General features: G+C 39.0%; 2 protein-coding genes across 3 annotated transcripts; one reads left to right on the plus strand and one right to left on the minus strand.

The window, feature by feature from the left end:
- The first annotated feature begins 372 nt into the window (after positions 1–372).
- On the plus strand, positions 373–9,466 carry LOC138332036 (uncharacterized). Of its 2 annotated transcripts, XR_011209759.1 has the most exons (5): positions 373–761; positions 2,314–2,568; positions 3,313–3,420; positions 3,891–6,696; positions 9,032–9,466. XR_011209759.1 is itself a non-coding variant. In XM_069279975.1 (4 exons), exons 1-4 carry the CDS (start codon positions 749–751, stop codon positions 6,641–6,643), a joined length of 3,129 nt encoding a protein of 1,042 aa, XP_069136076.1. In that variant the 5' UTR covers positions 374–748; the 3' UTR covers positions 6,644–7,670. The 2 variants fall into 2 exon arrangements, 1 of the variants encoding a protein (XP_069136076.1); XM_069279975.1 differs by lacking the exon at positions 9,032–9,466 and having other exon boundaries at positions 374–761; positions 3,891–7,670.
- A 793-nt stretch (positions 9,467–10,259) lies between these two features.
- LOC138330690 (uncharacterized) lies at positions 10,260–15,812 on the minus strand. The gene is made up of 5 exons (XM_069278231.1): positions 15,687–15,812; positions 13,687–13,833; positions 11,213–11,506; positions 10,790–11,060; positions 10,260–10,402 (listed from the first exon to the last, which is right to left on the minus strand). The coding sequence occupies exons 1-5, from the start codon at positions 15,810–15,812 to the stop codon at positions 10,260–10,262; spliced, it is 981 nt and encodes a 326-aa protein (XP_069134332.1).
- Between the last annotated feature and the right edge of the window lie 3,194 nt (positions 15,813–19,006).

Here is a 19,006-nt window from a genome sequence, read left to right on the forward strand (position 1 = left end):
TTCATTGAAGATATTTATTTTTATTGTAAAGATTGATGACACTTCGTTAAATTAAGACTTGTCTGTCAGTCTGTATCAATAGAAATATATCACTCAACGAATACTATATTGCTGTTTCAATGCTGTACTTCTATTTGCATCCTCGATACTCCAGGGGTAACTATCACTACCACTAACAATAGTATCGAGGGTGTTCTATTTAATGACAATAACGCATAATTGTGCGAGCGGATGCAAAAATGTAACAATGTATAACAGATGATTTAATAGACACTCTAAATGAACTTTGTTTTGGCCAAATAAAGATATGCGAGAGATGGATTTCGCGTCATGCTTCAAAGACTATGGAGTATTAAGTGAATGTGACAGTTGACCTTCTATGTTCAAAGTTTATAATTTCACAGGTCATTGCTAGTCTAGGTATATCGTACGTAGGTGACTCGGTAGAGTTCCCCACATTGACATGCAAGAATTCCCCACATTGACACGAAGGAGTTCTCCACATTGATACGGCAGAGTGGCCTGATGATTCGGGGAAAACAGGATGTAATTGGCTGTACTTCCGCGTCAGAATATATCCCGGTCTGAGCGTGTACGTGTCGGTCTAACCCTGTTATAACCAAGTGAGTGATATTCTTTGTGTACATGTGCCGAGATTCTACCCGAATATGGACTACCCAGACATGTCATAATGCCTAGCCGACATGTGTGATGACATTCACCCCCGAGGGACCACCTGCGTTCAAGTATGAACGATAAATGTAAGTATATGTGTGTATATGTGTAGCCATTAGACAGCGTATAGATAGGACATTGACACAAATTCGTTTATTGTGTTCACGTACATGTATATGTGTGACTTGCTTGTGTGTATATATAGTCATGTCCCCCGCATATTGAAATAGAATATCTGTGAAAGCTATATATGTCAATAGCGTTTTACTGATATCCAATATCATCCTGGCTACTTGAGAGTTCTCTAGTCCTTAATGTACAATGTATCTATATACGATGTGGATTTGTGATACACTTCAATTTTACACAAAAGTATTGACTATACGAGCATTTATGTAACAATTATGCATCCCAGTGATTAACTAATAAACATAACAAAGATCCCTTTGGTTGTGGCCATAGGGACTAGTGAATTCCTGACCTACCGACCATTTGACAACAAATCATATCATTCGGGTCGAGAGTTGAGAAGTCGTGTCACAGTTCAACCCCTTGTGTCTATACTATACACATGCAACCTACTCTCATTGTTTTCCTGGAAAAAAAACCACACCAAAATCTTTGTTGAATGAGTTATAATGATGAATAGCAGTGTTTACTCCATATCAAATATGCACAATTGCTATCCATTCTTTTTGATAATTACTTCTAAAACTTAACTAACCTTTAAATGCCTAAGCTAGAGTTCCACTTAGTAACCTGTCAAATAATTGCAATCCTACAGTCTCCATATTAATAATATCATAGAAATTGCCACAAAGACAAAATGCCCACACAGATGAGTGAATTGTTGTCGGGATTAAAGTGGTAAGGGTTATCTTAAGATATGTTTTAATGTTTTTTTAATGGAAATATAATTAATTTCTATTCGTTTTCTTACTAAATTTGGCTTTCTGATTTGCCGATTACTTTTCATATCACTCTGAATATAAAATCCGAGAATGGCGCGGAAACCCGACGTTATCTTGGCGTAACAATAGAAACATTGACGTTGCGTATTGATTTAAGAAATAATCCACCGGAAAATCAATGGAATCTTACACCAATGTTTATAATTAATCTCCGAGTATCAAGACACACCGCTTCTCCAAAACATAAACATATATTGAAGCATACTCTTTGATAGGAACGGATATGTTCAAATCATGTTTTATCTAAATTTACATGATGTTTTTTATGATTGTCACATGTTAAAAGTACAAATAGTGCAGAATGCAAAAGTAATAAAATAGCCTAATAATCAGTCTAAACTCTGGAATCGTGTCTGTCTGTCCACAATTCCAAATCTTGTGTCCTCACTCCTGACAAGTCCTGAACACGCATAGAGGCCATGATAGAGGCCATGTGTGTATGTGTAAGAAAAACTTTGTTGTCCTAAAAGGAATGGGTCCCATGGTAACCAGATGATTTTGTGAAATGACTAATAACTCATTAGTCTTTGACCCGATGTAATAATTCGTATTTATAACTTCACATAAAAATGATTCAATATGCGATACTTACCAGAGGCAATATCATAATGCCTTTAAAAATGCAAAGTTTATTAACCATATATTGTTCTTGTTCTGATTTCCATAGACCTTGGCCAGTTGTCAATAGAGATTGGTAAAGAGTGGTGCCTCCTTGGTTACGAGCTGGGCTTTAGTAACTCTCAGCTTGACCATCTCCAATCAGCGTTCCCTTACAACATCCAACAATGTATCGCCTGTATGCTGACAAAGTGGCACGAGACTGCCCTGCAGTGTCGGGTTGATCCAATCCCCCAACTCACACGGTCCTTAGCTGGTGTAGACCGGTACGACCTGGTGCAGAAAATCAACGCCGACTTCAACGGTAATCTGCAGTCATTTACCTTTAGATTTAGTAATGATAGCTTTCAATTCTGAATGTTTTATGATTTAATGCAATCAGCTTGCATGACGCGAGTTTAATGTAGAGAAGTTTTTAAATAGTGTGTAACGCTGAAATGCATCGTCTCTTTATTTGCACTGGTTTATGCGGTTTGATAATCAGATAAAAAGAAGATTACAACGTCATTACTTGTACAATAGATATCTATTATTTATCTCCATGCTTTATGATTTTTATTCCATGTACATGTTAAATTGCTTTGTCATAAATCATATCAATATGCTATAAGAACAAAAGCGATATCTAACGCTGGATGTATCCATAAAGATGCTCCACCGCTGACAAATGGTATTTATTCACTGTCAAAAACAGGAGCAGACGATTTAGTATTTTTCTTCAGTTATAAAAGTTACTTACTTTACACCATTACCACCATTGAAAAGTTTGAGCTTCTAATTTTACTTCAAGTTAAAAATATGAAAAATAATTAATTGCATCCCGAAAAAACTGCGTAGCACTATATTCTATATGGAATGAGGTACTGATTGCGCATGCACCGAAGGCGAAATTAATTATTTCATTTTATTTTTTGTGTTAATTTGGCATGTATATTCACGATTAAACACCAATTATTGTTCAAATAATGAATATCATTTATGCTCTGTCGGCGCTGGAGCATATTTAATGTTTTAAAAAAATGTTGATTGAAAGGTTTTTTTCCAATAGAACCGGAACACCAAGAGTTCACTGAAGATGCATGTTTTAACCATTTTAACTCGACGATAAGACAAGTCCGATTTGGTCAGGTACAGGGCGACATGCAGATGTACTTGGGTACGTTAAAACGTTTTAGATCTTGATTGAATTAAATATATTACGCTCATTTATATTGGTTAGATTTCATATGTTACACTCGTTTCTTTCATGGGAGCTGTTGTTTGTGTTTTAAAGGTATATTACATGTTCTCTGCCTAGTACTACAAAAGACACCTAGATTTTGTTAAATTGTGCGGTAGGCAAAATTCAATGGTAGCTGCAGCATGTCCTTTTTGGATGATACCCTTTCAACTAAAGCTGCAAAAATAGAGAGAAAAAAAACTTCCATTAAAGTTGAATAGGGGATGTAATGAATATTTGAAATACAATTACTTAATTCCTGAACAATTTGTTTAAAACAACGATGGATTTGGGAGGGGGCGTTGGACCCAAATCATAATAGTCCTTTCCTCTTGTATGTAATACTATGAGTAAACAACCTCATTAAAATACTTTAAAAATACAATGTATATGTTTCCTATTTACAGATCAGACTCGGAGATATCTCGAGTTCCAGAGTAAAGATAAAAGACAATTCGTCAGAACACGGGCTGCACATGCAGCACACGATCTTCTTTCCTCCAAAGGAACGGTGACTCTGATGGGAAATCCAGGAGATGGCAAGTCAGCCATCGCTGTCAGCATACTGAATCGTTGCCAGGAGGAAGGGTTCACAGTCCTGGTGTTATCTGACCCGGGTCTCATTGAACGTATCTATGACGACGACAAAAGAATCGTGTATTTCGTAGACGATGCTTTTGGAACCCCGACAATAAACGTCAGATTGCTTGAAACGTGGACGCGACTCCATGATAAAATCGAAAGTCTCATTAGACTTGACAAATGCAAACTTCTGATAACATCACGGAAGCATGTTTACATGAAATGTCAGTCAATGTTGTACAAATGTCCATGCTATCGCGAGAATATCATCGACCTTTCCGGAGAGCAATATCGCCTTAACATGATCGAGAAAAACAGGATCGTGGCAAACTACTGCCAAGACCACGGTCTTTTTCCGATACAGTTAAGTAGGACAAAAGGAAAACAATACATTCCAGGCTTTCCTCTTCTCTGCAAAATGTTCAGTAATGATAAAAGCATGCAGGAGTTAGACGTGTATTTAGATCAGACACTTTCAGTATTGCACAGTCAGCTACAGCTTTTGGCCTCTAACGATGTTCATGCATTCTGTGGACTAGTACTGATAATGATGTTTGACGGTAGGCTCCCGCGGTCTGTCTTTGATCCATTCTCTTCGTCTGATGAACCCGAACTGAAGGCAAAGATTCAAACAATCCTGAGGGTTTATGGCATTCAAGAATCTGAGGGCGTAAAAGTGGAGGCTTCTATCGACGAAATGCTTGGCGTTTATGTAGAGGATGAAGACGATGAATTTAGGTTTATTCACGACACCATTTTTGACACCATTTGTTTGATATTTGGTACGAAGTACCCTAATGAAATTATCCGTGTGGCGTCGTCGTGTTTTATAGAGAAAAGAGTTCGAACAGAAAACATTCCTGGCTTTTGTCCAAATTGCCTTGACGTCATTGTTTTGAAGAAATCCAAATATCATGTATTGGCCGCTAGGTGGATCACAGATGCGTCACGTGGTATAATCCGGGCTATGTTCATCAATCCTAGTATCCGAGACCTGGGTATGCAGACGGCTTTTGTCGATCGGATCAAGAAGCTTTCTCCAAACGCGGCCATGGATTTGTTAACAAGTGTCGAGTCGAAGGATTCTGAAACAAAAAGCCAGTTTCGAGAAACCGTTCTATTCTTGGCTTGCCAAAAGGGTATAGTGTCTCTAGTAAAAGTTCTGCTTGAGAAACAAAAACTGTTAAAAGACAACAATAATGTTGATGATACTTCACGTCTTGATATACCAGACAGTTGTGTGATCGAGGCTGTACGTCTAATACACTTGGATGTAGTTCAGGTTCTACTGGGCCACGGCGCAAAGGTAAACTTCGCGTGTGGGGCATTGTCTGATCGGTGTCTTCATATTGCGTGCAAAAAAGGCAGCCTCGATATGGTGAAACTGTTGCTCCGTTATGGGGCAGACGTGGGTTTGCAAGACCACACCGGGAAACAAGCAATTCATTATGCTAGTGAGTTCGGCCGTCTTGACATAATGAAGGAACTATATAACAATAGAGCGTCTTTGTTAGCGACAGACAATACCGGCAAACAGGCCATCCATTACGCCGGTATGGCTGGGAGTCTGGAGTGCGTTCTATTTCTTCAACAGTCTGGAATCAGACGGAATGTTACTGATTGTGGCGATAAAACAGTACTACACTACGCAGCCACAGCGACTAATACGGACCTCATCCAACACCTTATGGACGACGAATCGGATATAAATGCCCCTGATAGCATGGGCGCAACTCCTCTTCATTTTGCATGTAGGGCGAACATGCCTGAGAACGTGTCGATCCTCCTGATGCACGGTGCCGATCCAGACAGTGTGGACGCCACTATGTGTTTACCTTTACACAGCGTCTGTAAGGGCTATAGGTCGGAACTGGACGGGCGAGATTCCTATCGATGTGTGGAACTTCTCCTGAATGTTGTGAGCGATGTAAACGCCGTGGACAGTTACGGTAAAACAGCGCTGCACTATGCTTGCAGTTGGGCACGAGATCGACGAGTAGATTGTGTGATGTTACTTTTATCAAAGGGGGCTAACCCAAACATCACAGACGACTTTGGACATCCGCCTGTATTCTATGCTTGTGAGAGCGGGAACCTCAAGTGTCTCCAGGCCCTTGTAGACCACGGCATTGACGTGAACCAAAAGGGGCACCAAGGGAAGCAACCTATTCATTACGCCTGTGGAAAGGGCAAAGTAAATATCGTCAAGACATTGGTCGATAAGGGAGCGTCCATAACCGCCGTAGACGACAAAGGGAAGCAACCCATTCACTATGCCTGTCAGCACGGAAACGATGACTGTGCAAGATATCTTTTAGACTGCAATATCGACATACACTGTATTGACGAACGAGGTTGGTGTCCCCTACACTACGCCTGTAAGTGGTGTCGTTCAAACTGCGTGCGTCTATTGATAAATTACGGTGCCAACACCGAGAGCACCGATAATGAAAACAAGACGCCGGATGATCTGGTGCCGAACTGGTCAACCAGGAAAACCCGAATCAAAAGATTCCTCCGGGGCCATAGTCTTCAAACAAATATCTTAACTCAATGCACGAAGACTATGAATATGTAATCATACAATTCGAGAAGCGGATATAGTTGTAAGCAGATACAAAACAGATTAATGTTAGTATTATAATGTTGCTGAAACCAATACATTTTTTTTTTTTTGGGGGGGTGTAATTTTGTGTTCATCTATATACCTCCTCAATGTGATTCAGATGCACATCTCTAGTACGAGGCCACGTTTTTTATATCATCCCACCACCTCTATCTTGACAGCCAGGAGGAGATGGTTGGGGTATCTTCTCAGCTTCGCAGTTCACTTCTTACACTCTGAAAGTTAAATGTTTGCTGGCCCCGATTTCTCGAAACAAACTTAAGTCAAAAACTGACAATTTTATTCACACTCATGTCGCCTGAGGCTGTATTGCATGGCTACCCATGCAATAAAGCTTCGTGGTGCAATTTTAACATTTTTTTCAGAAAGTAGGCTGGATTTACTTTAAAAGATACAAACAACGCTATTTGCGTTGAATGTATCACGTATATTTTCATGTATGGAGAATTGACGTGCAGTCGCGTTTTTCTTCGAATTTATTTCAAAATGGCGGAAAATTATAGTAGTAAAATTGCAATTAAACGTCGAGGTATGAGAGAAAAATACTCTTTCATACGTTGATATGAAGGATAGGGATATTCTACCCTCTGGATCACAAAATGTTGTAAAACCCACGGCAAGCCTCGGGTTTACCAACATTTTGTGACCCTCGGGTAGAATATCCCTATTCTTCATATCTACTTATGAAAGAGTCTTATAATATACATATTTATACTACACAGAGACACTACTGTGTTATTTAAACAAGTTCAATGAATGATGTGCCATAATGGCCTGGCCTCGATTTCTCGGAACAAGTAAGTAAGAAAATAACGTTTTTCACGTCAGTTATTTCAGGAGAAACAAATTAAGTTTCCGCACTTTTGTTTCGAGAAATCGAAGCCAGGAATTCCAACACAATCATAGTCCATGTCTTTATTTTTACTATGTTGTACATGTTTATTTACAATTTGATAGAATAAAATTTTATAATTTTTAACCTGAATGTCTTATAAATATTCTACTATCAATAGATGGTAAATCACATTCTAAACCTCAGTGATCCGCCATCAATAAACAATTCTTAACATTCCAAACAAACTCACCGAGGGTTCATTTGTATGTATCTCTTGGACGCTAGCTTTGCCTATCGCACTTTTCATAAAAACATATGGCCAAATAGCTGTCGTCTTTAAATTTGACAACTTTCATTTTAGGATCTATCAAAAAGCGAATTAGCAGACAAGCGCCCATGTTTGATTTTGACACCTGTTTTTGAGTTATGAGCTCTTTCTCGGAAAGTAATCAGGTCTCTCAGAAATTTCACACGTAGATATCGCCTCTGTATCCTCTGAGCCCTTGGAGTGCCAATCGCATTTCGGGTCCGATAGAAAACAACTTAAACAAGCATGGAAAGTTAGCATGCAATATCTCTTGTAATGGTACTGGTCTTGTTTTTAAAGCGAGTGATGAAAGGCCCTAACACATTTGGTTCTATGATATTCCGAAAGTAGGCCAAGGTCATTCATATATTGTAAATGGTACTTCACAAAACTATAATACTGACATTTTTTAAGCGTTGGTTGTCATATGTGTGACATGCATTGGGTTGCATCATACATTATGTGTTCAAGCATATCTACATGTATCATGATGCGCGTTAGCGAACCATTAAATATAAGAAAAACAATGCTTATATTTTAACTATTCTCGTTATAAAAGGTAACTAGATATAAAATAGTATGAAAATAAAACTTACACGTCCGCATAAAGAAGAATACTATGTGATGGAACAGCTGATGATTTGGCGGGAAATAATGGGTTCTAACCTCTTCTAATGTATTGGCATAGAAACCGACTACACAATTACAGTAGATGAATAAACCGTATAAAGAACTGGCAATGTCCCTACTGAAAATTATCACACAATGTTTTTTTTTAACAATATCTAGGTAATGTGTAGTGGCAATGAAAATGTAATATTTCATCTATTGTCAAACCCCGCTACAGTTGTATTAGGATTTTGAGCAGTAACAACCCGGCTTCCTCGGGAACTCGAACTCCTGGACCTTTTGTCTCACACTAGGGTGGATAATCCTCCACTCGATCATTCCCTCTAGCTTACGTAATCAAATGTAGACCTGTACACTCACTATCTCTCGAAACCTCGAAGACAATTCGCCATCTTTGATAGCAAAAGGATTACGATACACCTACCTCTTTTATTAAAACCAATCGGCTATAGTGACTGGTTTCGGCCATGTCCGTGCAAAGAGTGGCAGTGCATCATGACAATATCGCATTTGTCGCATGGCGCTTGTAGATCTTCTTTTAACGTTATCACATTATCGCTCTTTTCAGGGCGGACTGTTACTCTTGGAATGACACAGTGTGAAATTTGGACCCGGAAATGCGACAGAGCGACATTTACTAAATCGAACCACCGTAGTAGGAGTATCGGAGTCTTTTGGCTAACAAAGATTGTAATATCCAGGGTTCCGTCGACACTCAAATCACAACTAATGCAAATGGCGGTGATCTAACAACTGATTTATTCTAACAGTAAAACCCGGAAACCGGATAAGGAGTTTCGGACGTCATACTAAAAGCGGACATCAACGTTAACATGATGTAGCGACAGCACACATTGAACTATTAATGTCAATACACTACACTCCTTCCCCTTTTAACGTTAATGTTCCTGACTCAGAGCATAGTATGAATCGTTAGTCATTTTGCAAATTGCTGAACAAATCAACTTCCATTGCCAATAAAGAATTATCCTCAAAAGACCTACTTGATCTCCATTTTTTTTTCCAAATTTAACTTTTTATCAAAACAGTTTGAAAAACACTTTAAACACAGTTCATATTATATAGTACAATCAACAGTTCTCAGATCAAGTCTTGATGGTGCCTTGCGCGTCCATGGTGGATTGCGGCGTACTGCAGGCATTGGACTGGCAGTTGACGGGCTTACAATAGGCATAGGACTGGTGGTGGGAGCAGGCAGAGCTCCTTTTGGACTATTGTCATCGTGTGTTACTGTTGCCGGAGAGGGTATCGCTGGTGGTTCCTTTACATTTACAGAAACCACTAGTTTCGGAGGTCTAGCGATTGTCTCTGGTAACAAAAATGGAATATCTTTTGTCACAGGCACTTCCTCACTGAACAGTTCTTCCCCGATGCTAAGATGTGATCGACATGTGCGTAACGAATGTTTGGTCCGACTCGCACGAGGTACGTTAGAGGACCTAATTGCTTCATAATCTTGCCCGGAATCCATTTCTCATGACCACCACGGAAATTCCTAACACGTACAGTCTTCTTAGGCGAGAATGTTCGAGCTTTGACACGTCCTTTGTCATGGTGGCGCTTCTATTCGGCTTGCTTACCTGCCACACGCCGTCCCAGATCTGGTTTCAGCATTGATAACTGGGTTCGAATTTGTCGCTTAAGAAACAATTAAGCGGGCGATATTCCAGTTACCGAATGCGGCGTGGATCGATACTTCAGCAAGAAATTACTTAGTCTATGCTGAATAGAAAGCTGACTATTCCCTTCAAAAACTTGCTTCTCGAGCGCTCGCTTTAGTATCTGTACCGATCGTTCGGCAGCTCCATTGAAGCGGGATGGTACGGTGCAACGAGCGTATGCTTCACTCCGGTTTTGCTAAGGAACAGTTCAAATTCACTTGATGTGAATTGTGGTCCATTGTCGGAGACAATCTCCTCTGGTAGACCATACGAACTAAACAGTGAACGCAGAATCTCAATCGTTCTACTACGTCATGTGAGTCACCTCGATCCACTTTGAATGACTATCAATAACGACCAAAATAATTTGCTTGTTTTTCTATATGTAGACGTTGCCACACACGTGTAGGCCATGACCAGGAATGAGGATACCGGAGACATGTTTCGGGTAGCCTGACAAGTACTACAGGCTTTCACCATGCTCTCAATGTCCTTGTCCAGATTAGGCCATCACAGATAACTCCGGCCTAGCGATTTCATACGACTCATTCCGAGATGCTGGTCATTAAGACCTGACAGAAAACCCTCGCGATAAGTTGACGGTATGACAACACGCAAACCCCACAACGCGCATCCTTGCTCACTCGACAGTTCGTCTTTGCGTCGGAAGTTCGGTTGTAGATCGCTATCTGATGTATAATTCGGCCATCCCCTAAGAATGTAGTCAAGTACTTTCGAGAGGACAGAGTCGCGTCGCGTCTCTGTCGCTATATCATCAGACGTAATCGGCAAGTCGTCCAGAAGTGTGAAATGATAGATGTCAAATTCTTCAGATTTCTCATCAGACTTGAGTGGCAAGCGCGATAAGGCATCAGTATTCGCATGATCCTCGGATTTCCGGTATACAATATCGTACTGATACGCAGATAAGATGAGAGCTCACCTCTGCATGGGAGCTGCAGCTAACTTTGGAACACCGTTTTTGGATCAAGAAACGTTGTCAACGGTTTGCGATCCGTCACTAACGTAAACCTACGGCCATAGAGGTACTTGTAAAATTTCCTGACTCCGAACACTAACGCGGGTGCCTCTTTTTCAATTTTGGCGTAGTTCTTTTCACTCTTCGAAAGTGTCCTCGATGCATAGGCTATCGGTCGTTCCTCACCGGTTTCGCTGATATGGGAGATCACAGCTCCTACCCTGTTGGCAGACGCGTCACAAACCAATCCCAAAGCCTTATTGATGTCGTGATGTACTAGAACACGCTCATCGGACAACTGAAACTTACATGCTTTGAACGCTTTTTCACAATCCGATGTCCAGTTCCATGGTTTGTCTTGTCTCAACAGCTCATGTAATGGCTGTAGCGTAGTCGAGAGTTGGAAGATACTGATCATAATAGTTCAAAGGCCCGAGAAACGATTTCAGTTCGGTAACATTCGTTGGACTTGGTGCTTTCTTAATTGCTTCGACTTTAGCTTCGGTAATGTGAATTCCATCACTGTCAACCCTATGGCCCATATAAACCACAGAATCTTGCATGAACAGACGTTTGTCTATTTGTTCACGATCGGTCGGAGCGGTTATCAAGATATCGTCGTAATAGAATATTGTGAAAGAGAACATCAAGAAGGATCGATAATATTTTTAGACCAACAATAAGCTTTTGACAGAATTGAGTGGGGGTGGGTTTCGAAATGTTTCCATGAATTCAAATTTTGAAATAATTGGATATACATGCTCTTGATAAACTCAAAAACATGTATACAGACAAATGGCTATACATCGGCCTATTTTGAAATCTCAAGATCAACCCGTCAAGGCTGCCCAACAGCACCATTACTTTATATTATACAGGCAGAGCCACTAGCATGTGCTATCAGATCTGATAGCACATGCTAGTGGCTCTGCCTGTATAATATAAAGTAAAGAAACTGCTGTAAAAACATTAGGCGTCTTTCATGGACATGTGATAAATAATGATAATATATGGAAAGAAAAAATTCAGAAGATTAAGAATATTGTCTACAAGTATGGAAAACAAGAAATCTCACTTTTAAAGGGAAAACACTAATAATCAAATCTTATATTATATCCTTATAAGCAGAAATTAAATGGAATACTCAATTTCAGAAGGAAATAGATTGGATAAATGTTTGGAATTTTTTGGAAATACCGACTATGCAAATTACAAATAAAAAAGACTATGCAATTACAAATAAAAAAGAATTTCAATGGAAAAGTATACATAGGGTAATATATACAGAAAACAAACTAAGTCTAATGAAAGATCCGATGGACTATATCATATGTGTAGAACTGAAAATGAGACTTTAACCCGTTTGTTTTTTAACTGTTTATTCACAACACAATTGTTAGACATAATACATGCTAATCTTTACAATAATGAAAATTTTGAAACTGTAAACATGACATGGAATATTGATGAGGAGAAAATGATGCTCGGTGACTGCACTGATAATTTATTGAAAAATCCGATATCTAACACAGTCATAATTTCAACTAAATGGGTTATATGGAAGATCAGGAATATAAAAAATTACCAAAACAAATTAACTTCTTCTAAATCAGCATTTCAAATTTTAAAAGAATTACTTAAAGATAATCTGTCATTATCCATAAAAATTAAACAAAATAAGAAAAAGGAATTGATAGTTTCAAAATACCTAAGTTTATTACGAAAACTGTGACTTAAGAACTACATATATTTATAATAACTCTTTTGTCACTCAAGTATATGTGAGAGTTTTTCATAATCCTTAAAACTAATAATATGGATTGATTAGAAGTTAAATTTAAAAATGTTAAAAAAAAAGAAGAAAGTACATATAAACAAATAACATTACATAATATGTGTACCACTGAATTTATTAAAAGTAAGAAAGCATTTATATCAATTTGAAACAGAATGTCAGAATAGGTGATACAGAGTAGTCTCCCTTCTATCGATTTTTTATATTAGAGTTGTCTCCCCTTACCTGACATATTTGATGGCAATATTAATGTTATTTATATGTCTATTGAATAAAAAAAAATGAAAAAAAAAATCGATACGAAATTGATCTATAAATAAAAAAAAATCGTCGATACGACACATTACATGCGTTATTCCCTGTAGAATTTGATCCATAACTGACTGGAAGATGGTTAGATTTGATGTCACACTAAAGGCTAATTTGTGATATCGCAACAGAACGATTGTCAAGTATTGCTTTGATTGTTCGTCCAGGCTCCATCGCTGATATGCCTGCGATAGATCCAACTTTGTGAAGTTTTGTCCAACGGCTAGTTGAGCAAACATCCCTTCCAAATTTGGTAGTGGATATTGCTGTTCGTCCAGACACCTATTCACCGTCACTTTGAAATCTCCACAGAGGCGTATCGATTTGTCCGATTTTTACACGACAACTATCGGGGTCGGCCAATCGCTTCGCTCGACTCTCGATAAAGCTCCTTCGCTCTGTAGTCGTTAAAATTCTTTCTCGACGGGTTCCTTCAATGAAAAAGGCACAGGTCTTACCTTACAAAATACCGCCTGCGCACCATCTTTGACCTGCACCTCCGCTTTGAACTCGGTTATGATCCCTAGACCTTTTTCCAACAGTTTATGATGCTTCGCAAGTAGCTTGTCGACTTCGGATTTCACACCATCGGATTTCGGATAAAACTTCAAGGCAAAGATACTTGGCCAGTCTAACTTCACTTGGTTAAGCCAGTTTCTACCTAGCAATGACGATCGATCGCCACAAACAACACGTAATGGTATCACATAATTCTGACTACCATAGTTCACCGGAACCGATATATCTCACCAAGTAATGGTACGCGTCCTTCACCATAGTCTCTAAGCGTCACGGTCTGTTTTTGCAATGGCAAATGAGAAAAGTACCGGTTGTACGCATTCTTCGCGCACACGGTTACTGCCGAACCCGTATCGATCTCCAACTTAACTGGATTACCGTCCAGCTTTAGATTTACCTTGTATCCTGAATTGTCCGAACCAGTTATGAATATAGTCCGAATAAGAATCCATCTTCTTCGTCATTGTCCCTGTCACATTCCTCGACTTCGACGTACTTATTTTCAGCACCTACATGACCTTTGGACCTTTTGTTTGGACATTTTTTCCAAATATGTCCAATCTGATGACAAGAATAGCACTTGTCTTTGATAAACTTACAGTCTGACTGTGCATGCTTTCCTCCACACCGAAAACACAAATTTGCATTGTCCGGCTTTATAGACTTTTTACCTTGACCTAGTTTCACAGATTTTCCCTTACGACTCTGATTAGACTTACGGTTTACATAATTGACCGACTGGGTTAAGGCCCCTTTACACTGGATGAAGACTCTACTACGCTTTCCACGGCCTCACGACCATTAAGATCGTAGCAAGAACTTGAAACTTTATGAAAATCATCTTCAGTGTGACTGTTATAACGACACTGATACGCTCATACTGCGCACAAAAAAAAATGCTTTGTGCCACATTCTTTACGTCAACGGTGCGTTCTCAGTTCGATTATACCACGACAAACCATGCTGCCTGTACGAAATTTTACGACTAGGACCGGATGCTGTTACGCTCTAGAAGATTGCATCACGCTAGTACAGTATTCCGCTGCTTCCATGAGTATCACGATTGCGCTACGTTATGTCCACGACTTTCTCAAGACTGACCGACGTTTACTATATACATATATATGTATAATACGATGTTTTTTAGCCTTATCTCTCAATTTTATTCTTGCTTTTAAGGAGGAAACACCTTAAGAAGGAAATTAAACTTTGATGCACCTTGCGCTATTGCAAGGTCAGTAATGTATATTTCAAGTAAAGATAGCAATATCCTTATAAATTGCTGCAGAGAAGGGGAAGAAGTATGAGAAAACGGAGGGCTGTCTTGCTCAGGCCATGGATTTCTGCTGATGGGGGCTGCATTTTAGCTTCCTCTGAGTTGGTCATTGGCTGCAGGATGTACTGTGGCCGTTTCCGTAAAACCCTTGCCTCGACCACCTCTCTTTTTCCCTCTGATAATTATTGTTTTAATGTGACTGTAATGACAACGTAAAACGGTCGTGGGACCTCGTCGTGAGAACGTACCATGGTCCTCCTGATCGTAGTAAGAGCGGGACTTTGCGTAATACGCGCGTAGCTAAGACTTAGTGATATCGTAGTTAGGACGTAGCCGTCGTATTGCAAGCGTAAAGCGATCGTAGTTCAAACGCTAGAACAGCGTAGGGAGTGTTGCATCATAGTTTTGACGCCCAAGCCAAGTGAGTCCTACGTTTCTACTACGCCGCACCTGCTGCCACTACGCTCCGCCTACGACCTTGATACGATGTCACTACGACCCTTTAACACAATGACCTCGCTACGTAAATTTTTAGCATGTTCAAAATAGTCGTAGCACAATCCCGCTCGTCCACGCTCTGTTCCGCGCAATGACGGCCTGCCACGTTCTAAATGAATTTCTAGGTCGTAGCGCGGTCTTCATCCAGTGTGAAGGGAGTATTACCGATACAGGCTTTCCCATCTCCTCTGTCTTTTTGGTTGCCATCTCTACGGCTAACGCTATCTCGGTTGCCTTGGCAAGATCGAAATCTTTTTCGGCCAACAGTTTCTTTTGGACTACCTCACTCATTATTTACAAACCAGTCTATCACGTAAGGCTTGATTCAGAAAATCTTGAAAGTCACAGTCTTTGGCTAACTTCTTAAGACTCACAACATAATCAGACACGGATTCCCCCACTTGCTGTTTCCTACTGTGAAACTTAAACCGTTTAGCTGTTACGAGGGGTTTTGTGCGAAATCTCCTGACAATGCAGTCTTTATTTTATCATAGGACTTCGTACTAGGGAGGTCTGGGGTCAGAATGTTTCTCAATAACGCGTATGTGCCAGACCCTACCACGGCTAGAAACACAGCAACACGTTTGAAGGTTTTATTCTCAATTAAACAATACCTTAAAGTGAATAGTCGGGTAAAGAAAACCAGGCTAAATGCGTTCATTGGCCTTCCAAAAGTTCTCACATATTAATACGACGGTCAAGTTCTGCTTACGTTTCCCAGTTCTGACCATTAAAGTAAAGGAAAGTTGAAAGCATTGAAAGCGAGGCTGCGTGTAAATGTAACCACAGACATAGTCAGCCGGGAGGACGTTTTAGGATTCCTATACTTTAAATTAATTTCTTCGTACGCAGACAGATTTTGGCGAGAGATTTTATTTTTCTATTTCATCAGAAATTATACTGGATACATTCACACCATTTTTATCGACTTTAGCCATCCTTGCCCGACTGTTCACTTTAACGGAATAACTGATATACCCATATGGCTAATCCCTAGTCAGACCAGTTTTGACGTATAACTCTGAAATTTGGTATCTTGATTATAATAGCAAGATAGCAAATGCTAGTAAAAGAGCTTGCTCTAATAAGGCATTGTTTGACCCATTTTCCTTAGCTGATAAAACACCATTCGAGCAAATTAATTTGAAATTTTGCAAAATGGCTTTGGGTGTTGGAAAGTATGCATTGATTAATATAGCTTCCACGGCTGAATTAGGACAGTTTACTTTAGATTGTATCATAAATGCACTAGCTTTATGCTATTTAAGAAGGATCTCACCAAAAAGACATCAACGTCCTGGTGAAAGAAGCACTGGCTGTCAGTAAAAAAATACATGCAAATGGAACGTATTCTTGGTGTCCTATGTTTCTAATATCATAAAGGAAAATAAGATTTCTTATAACTTTGAAAATACCAATCCTAGTAGGACGTTCAAACGTAATCTGAAACTATTATTCAAGAAATCGATACAAGGTGTAGTCAAAGCCATTTTTACAACTAAGATAAATAGTTCAGATAATAACAGTAAAAATAAATTATGTAGTAAATTCAAACAAAACTATAAGGAAGAAACATATCCTTCTATTAATGATTTTGAATTAAGAAAATTGCTCGCAAAACTGCGAATTAGCAACCACAGTTTAGAAATCGAAGCAGGTACGGTAAAAAGATTCTCCGTTCTCTGCGGTTAGGCAAATTTTGTAAAGAAATTGAGGATGAAACCCACTTCATTTTTTAGTGTTCCGTTAACTCTACAGTGAAAACAATTGTCTTCAATAGTCATAAATATGACCACCATTTAACAGATTTTGAAAATTTGATACGACTCTTGTCTTCTAATGATCTAAAACTTCTGCAGGAATTTAGGCCTTTTTGTTAAAAAGTCATTTGAACTGAGGAAAGCTGGCTTGATAAATATTTATAAGTTTGTGTTTTGGTCTACTGTGTATTATGTACATGTATGTTTTGCTATCGATCCCTTTTGTATGGTGGCATATTTCTGCCATCGTGTTATTTTAGGTCGAGTTATGTAACGTAACTTTGCCGAGATAATTTTGTCGACCTGTCGAGTTATATCATGACTTGTTGAGATATTTATGTCGGCAAGTCGACTTACACCATACATCCTGGAAAATTGACTTACCTTATTACGACGAGATCCACGATAGTCAGTCGCGATAGTGTAACTCGACTTTCCAATATGAATATGTGGACTTATATATCTCAACAAGTCATGTTATAACTCGACTGGTCAACGTAACTATATCAAAAAGTCATCTTATAACTCGACTTGCCGACATAACTATCTGGTCAAAGTTGAGTTACCCTAAGTCGACCTAAACTAACTCGATGGCAGAAATATGCCACCATATTTATTGATGTCGACATCTAAACTAAAAGATGTCGACATCTGGTCTTGAAAGTGGAATTCAAAGGCCACCCTTTCATAGGGCACTGTGTATATGCAGCAAGGCACCATACAGCAGAGTTCGACGTTGATTTTGTTAATTCAGAAAAGTTTTATTTCAAAATTAAAATTGTGATCCTGCACATCCCGGCCATGCAGCTGTAGCCTGCGTCAATCTAATTAAAATTAGAACTTCTATGTCGCTCTCCGTACCGTCCGCCGCTCTCCGTACCGTCGGACGGTACGGAGAGCGACATAGAAGTTCTAATTTTAACTAGATTGTAGCCTGCGTGTACGTACACATATAGCTGTTAGTCCGAGCTGAGGAAGTTAGAGTGCAAAAGGACAATGCTTTGTACAACGAATTTCCATCCTCTTGGCCATAATCATTTATTAATATATATAACCATGGGTTGAAAATTCGTTTAAAAGCTGTGTGTATGCTTTGTGGATTAGCATTCGTACCAAGTCCATGTGGTACATACCGTACTATACTATATTACAATGATTTTTTCAAGATTTCATTTTTTTGCGAATCACGAAAAATACCAGTTACGTAATTTAAAAGCCAAAAAAGGTCACAGTACAGATACACAATACCCATTTGGAAATCAGCTTTACTTGTTAGCTTGCCCTGTCCATATATGCATGTATACATAAATATTTACATCCCTCGATACACTTATATAAAGGCACAACCGCTGACAAATTATATTTATTCACTATCAAAAACAGCAGCAGACGATTTAGTCTTTTTCTTCAGTTACAAAAGTTACTTACTTTACACCATTACCATCGTTGAAAAGTTTGAGCTTCTAATTTTATTTCAAGTTTAAAATATCAAAAATAACTAATTGCATCCCGAAAAAAATTCCCTGGCACTATGGGCATGCATCAAAGGTAAAATAATTTATTTTATATTATTTTTTGCGTTAATTAGACATATCTACACGATTAAACACCAATTATTGCTCAAATAATGAATACCATTTATGCTCTGTCGGCGGTGGAGCATCTTTAAATAAAGGCACAACGATTTTTTGTTACGGTCTTAATGTCCAGATTCAACCTTTGGTC

This window comes from Argopecten irradians, chromosome 9 (genome assembly GCF_041381155.1).
Source record: "Argopecten irradians isolate NY chromosome 9, Ai_NY, whole genome shotgun sequence".
Taxonomy (NCBI): Eukaryota; Metazoa; Mollusca; class Bivalvia; order Pectinida; family Pectinidae; genus Argopecten; species Argopecten irradians.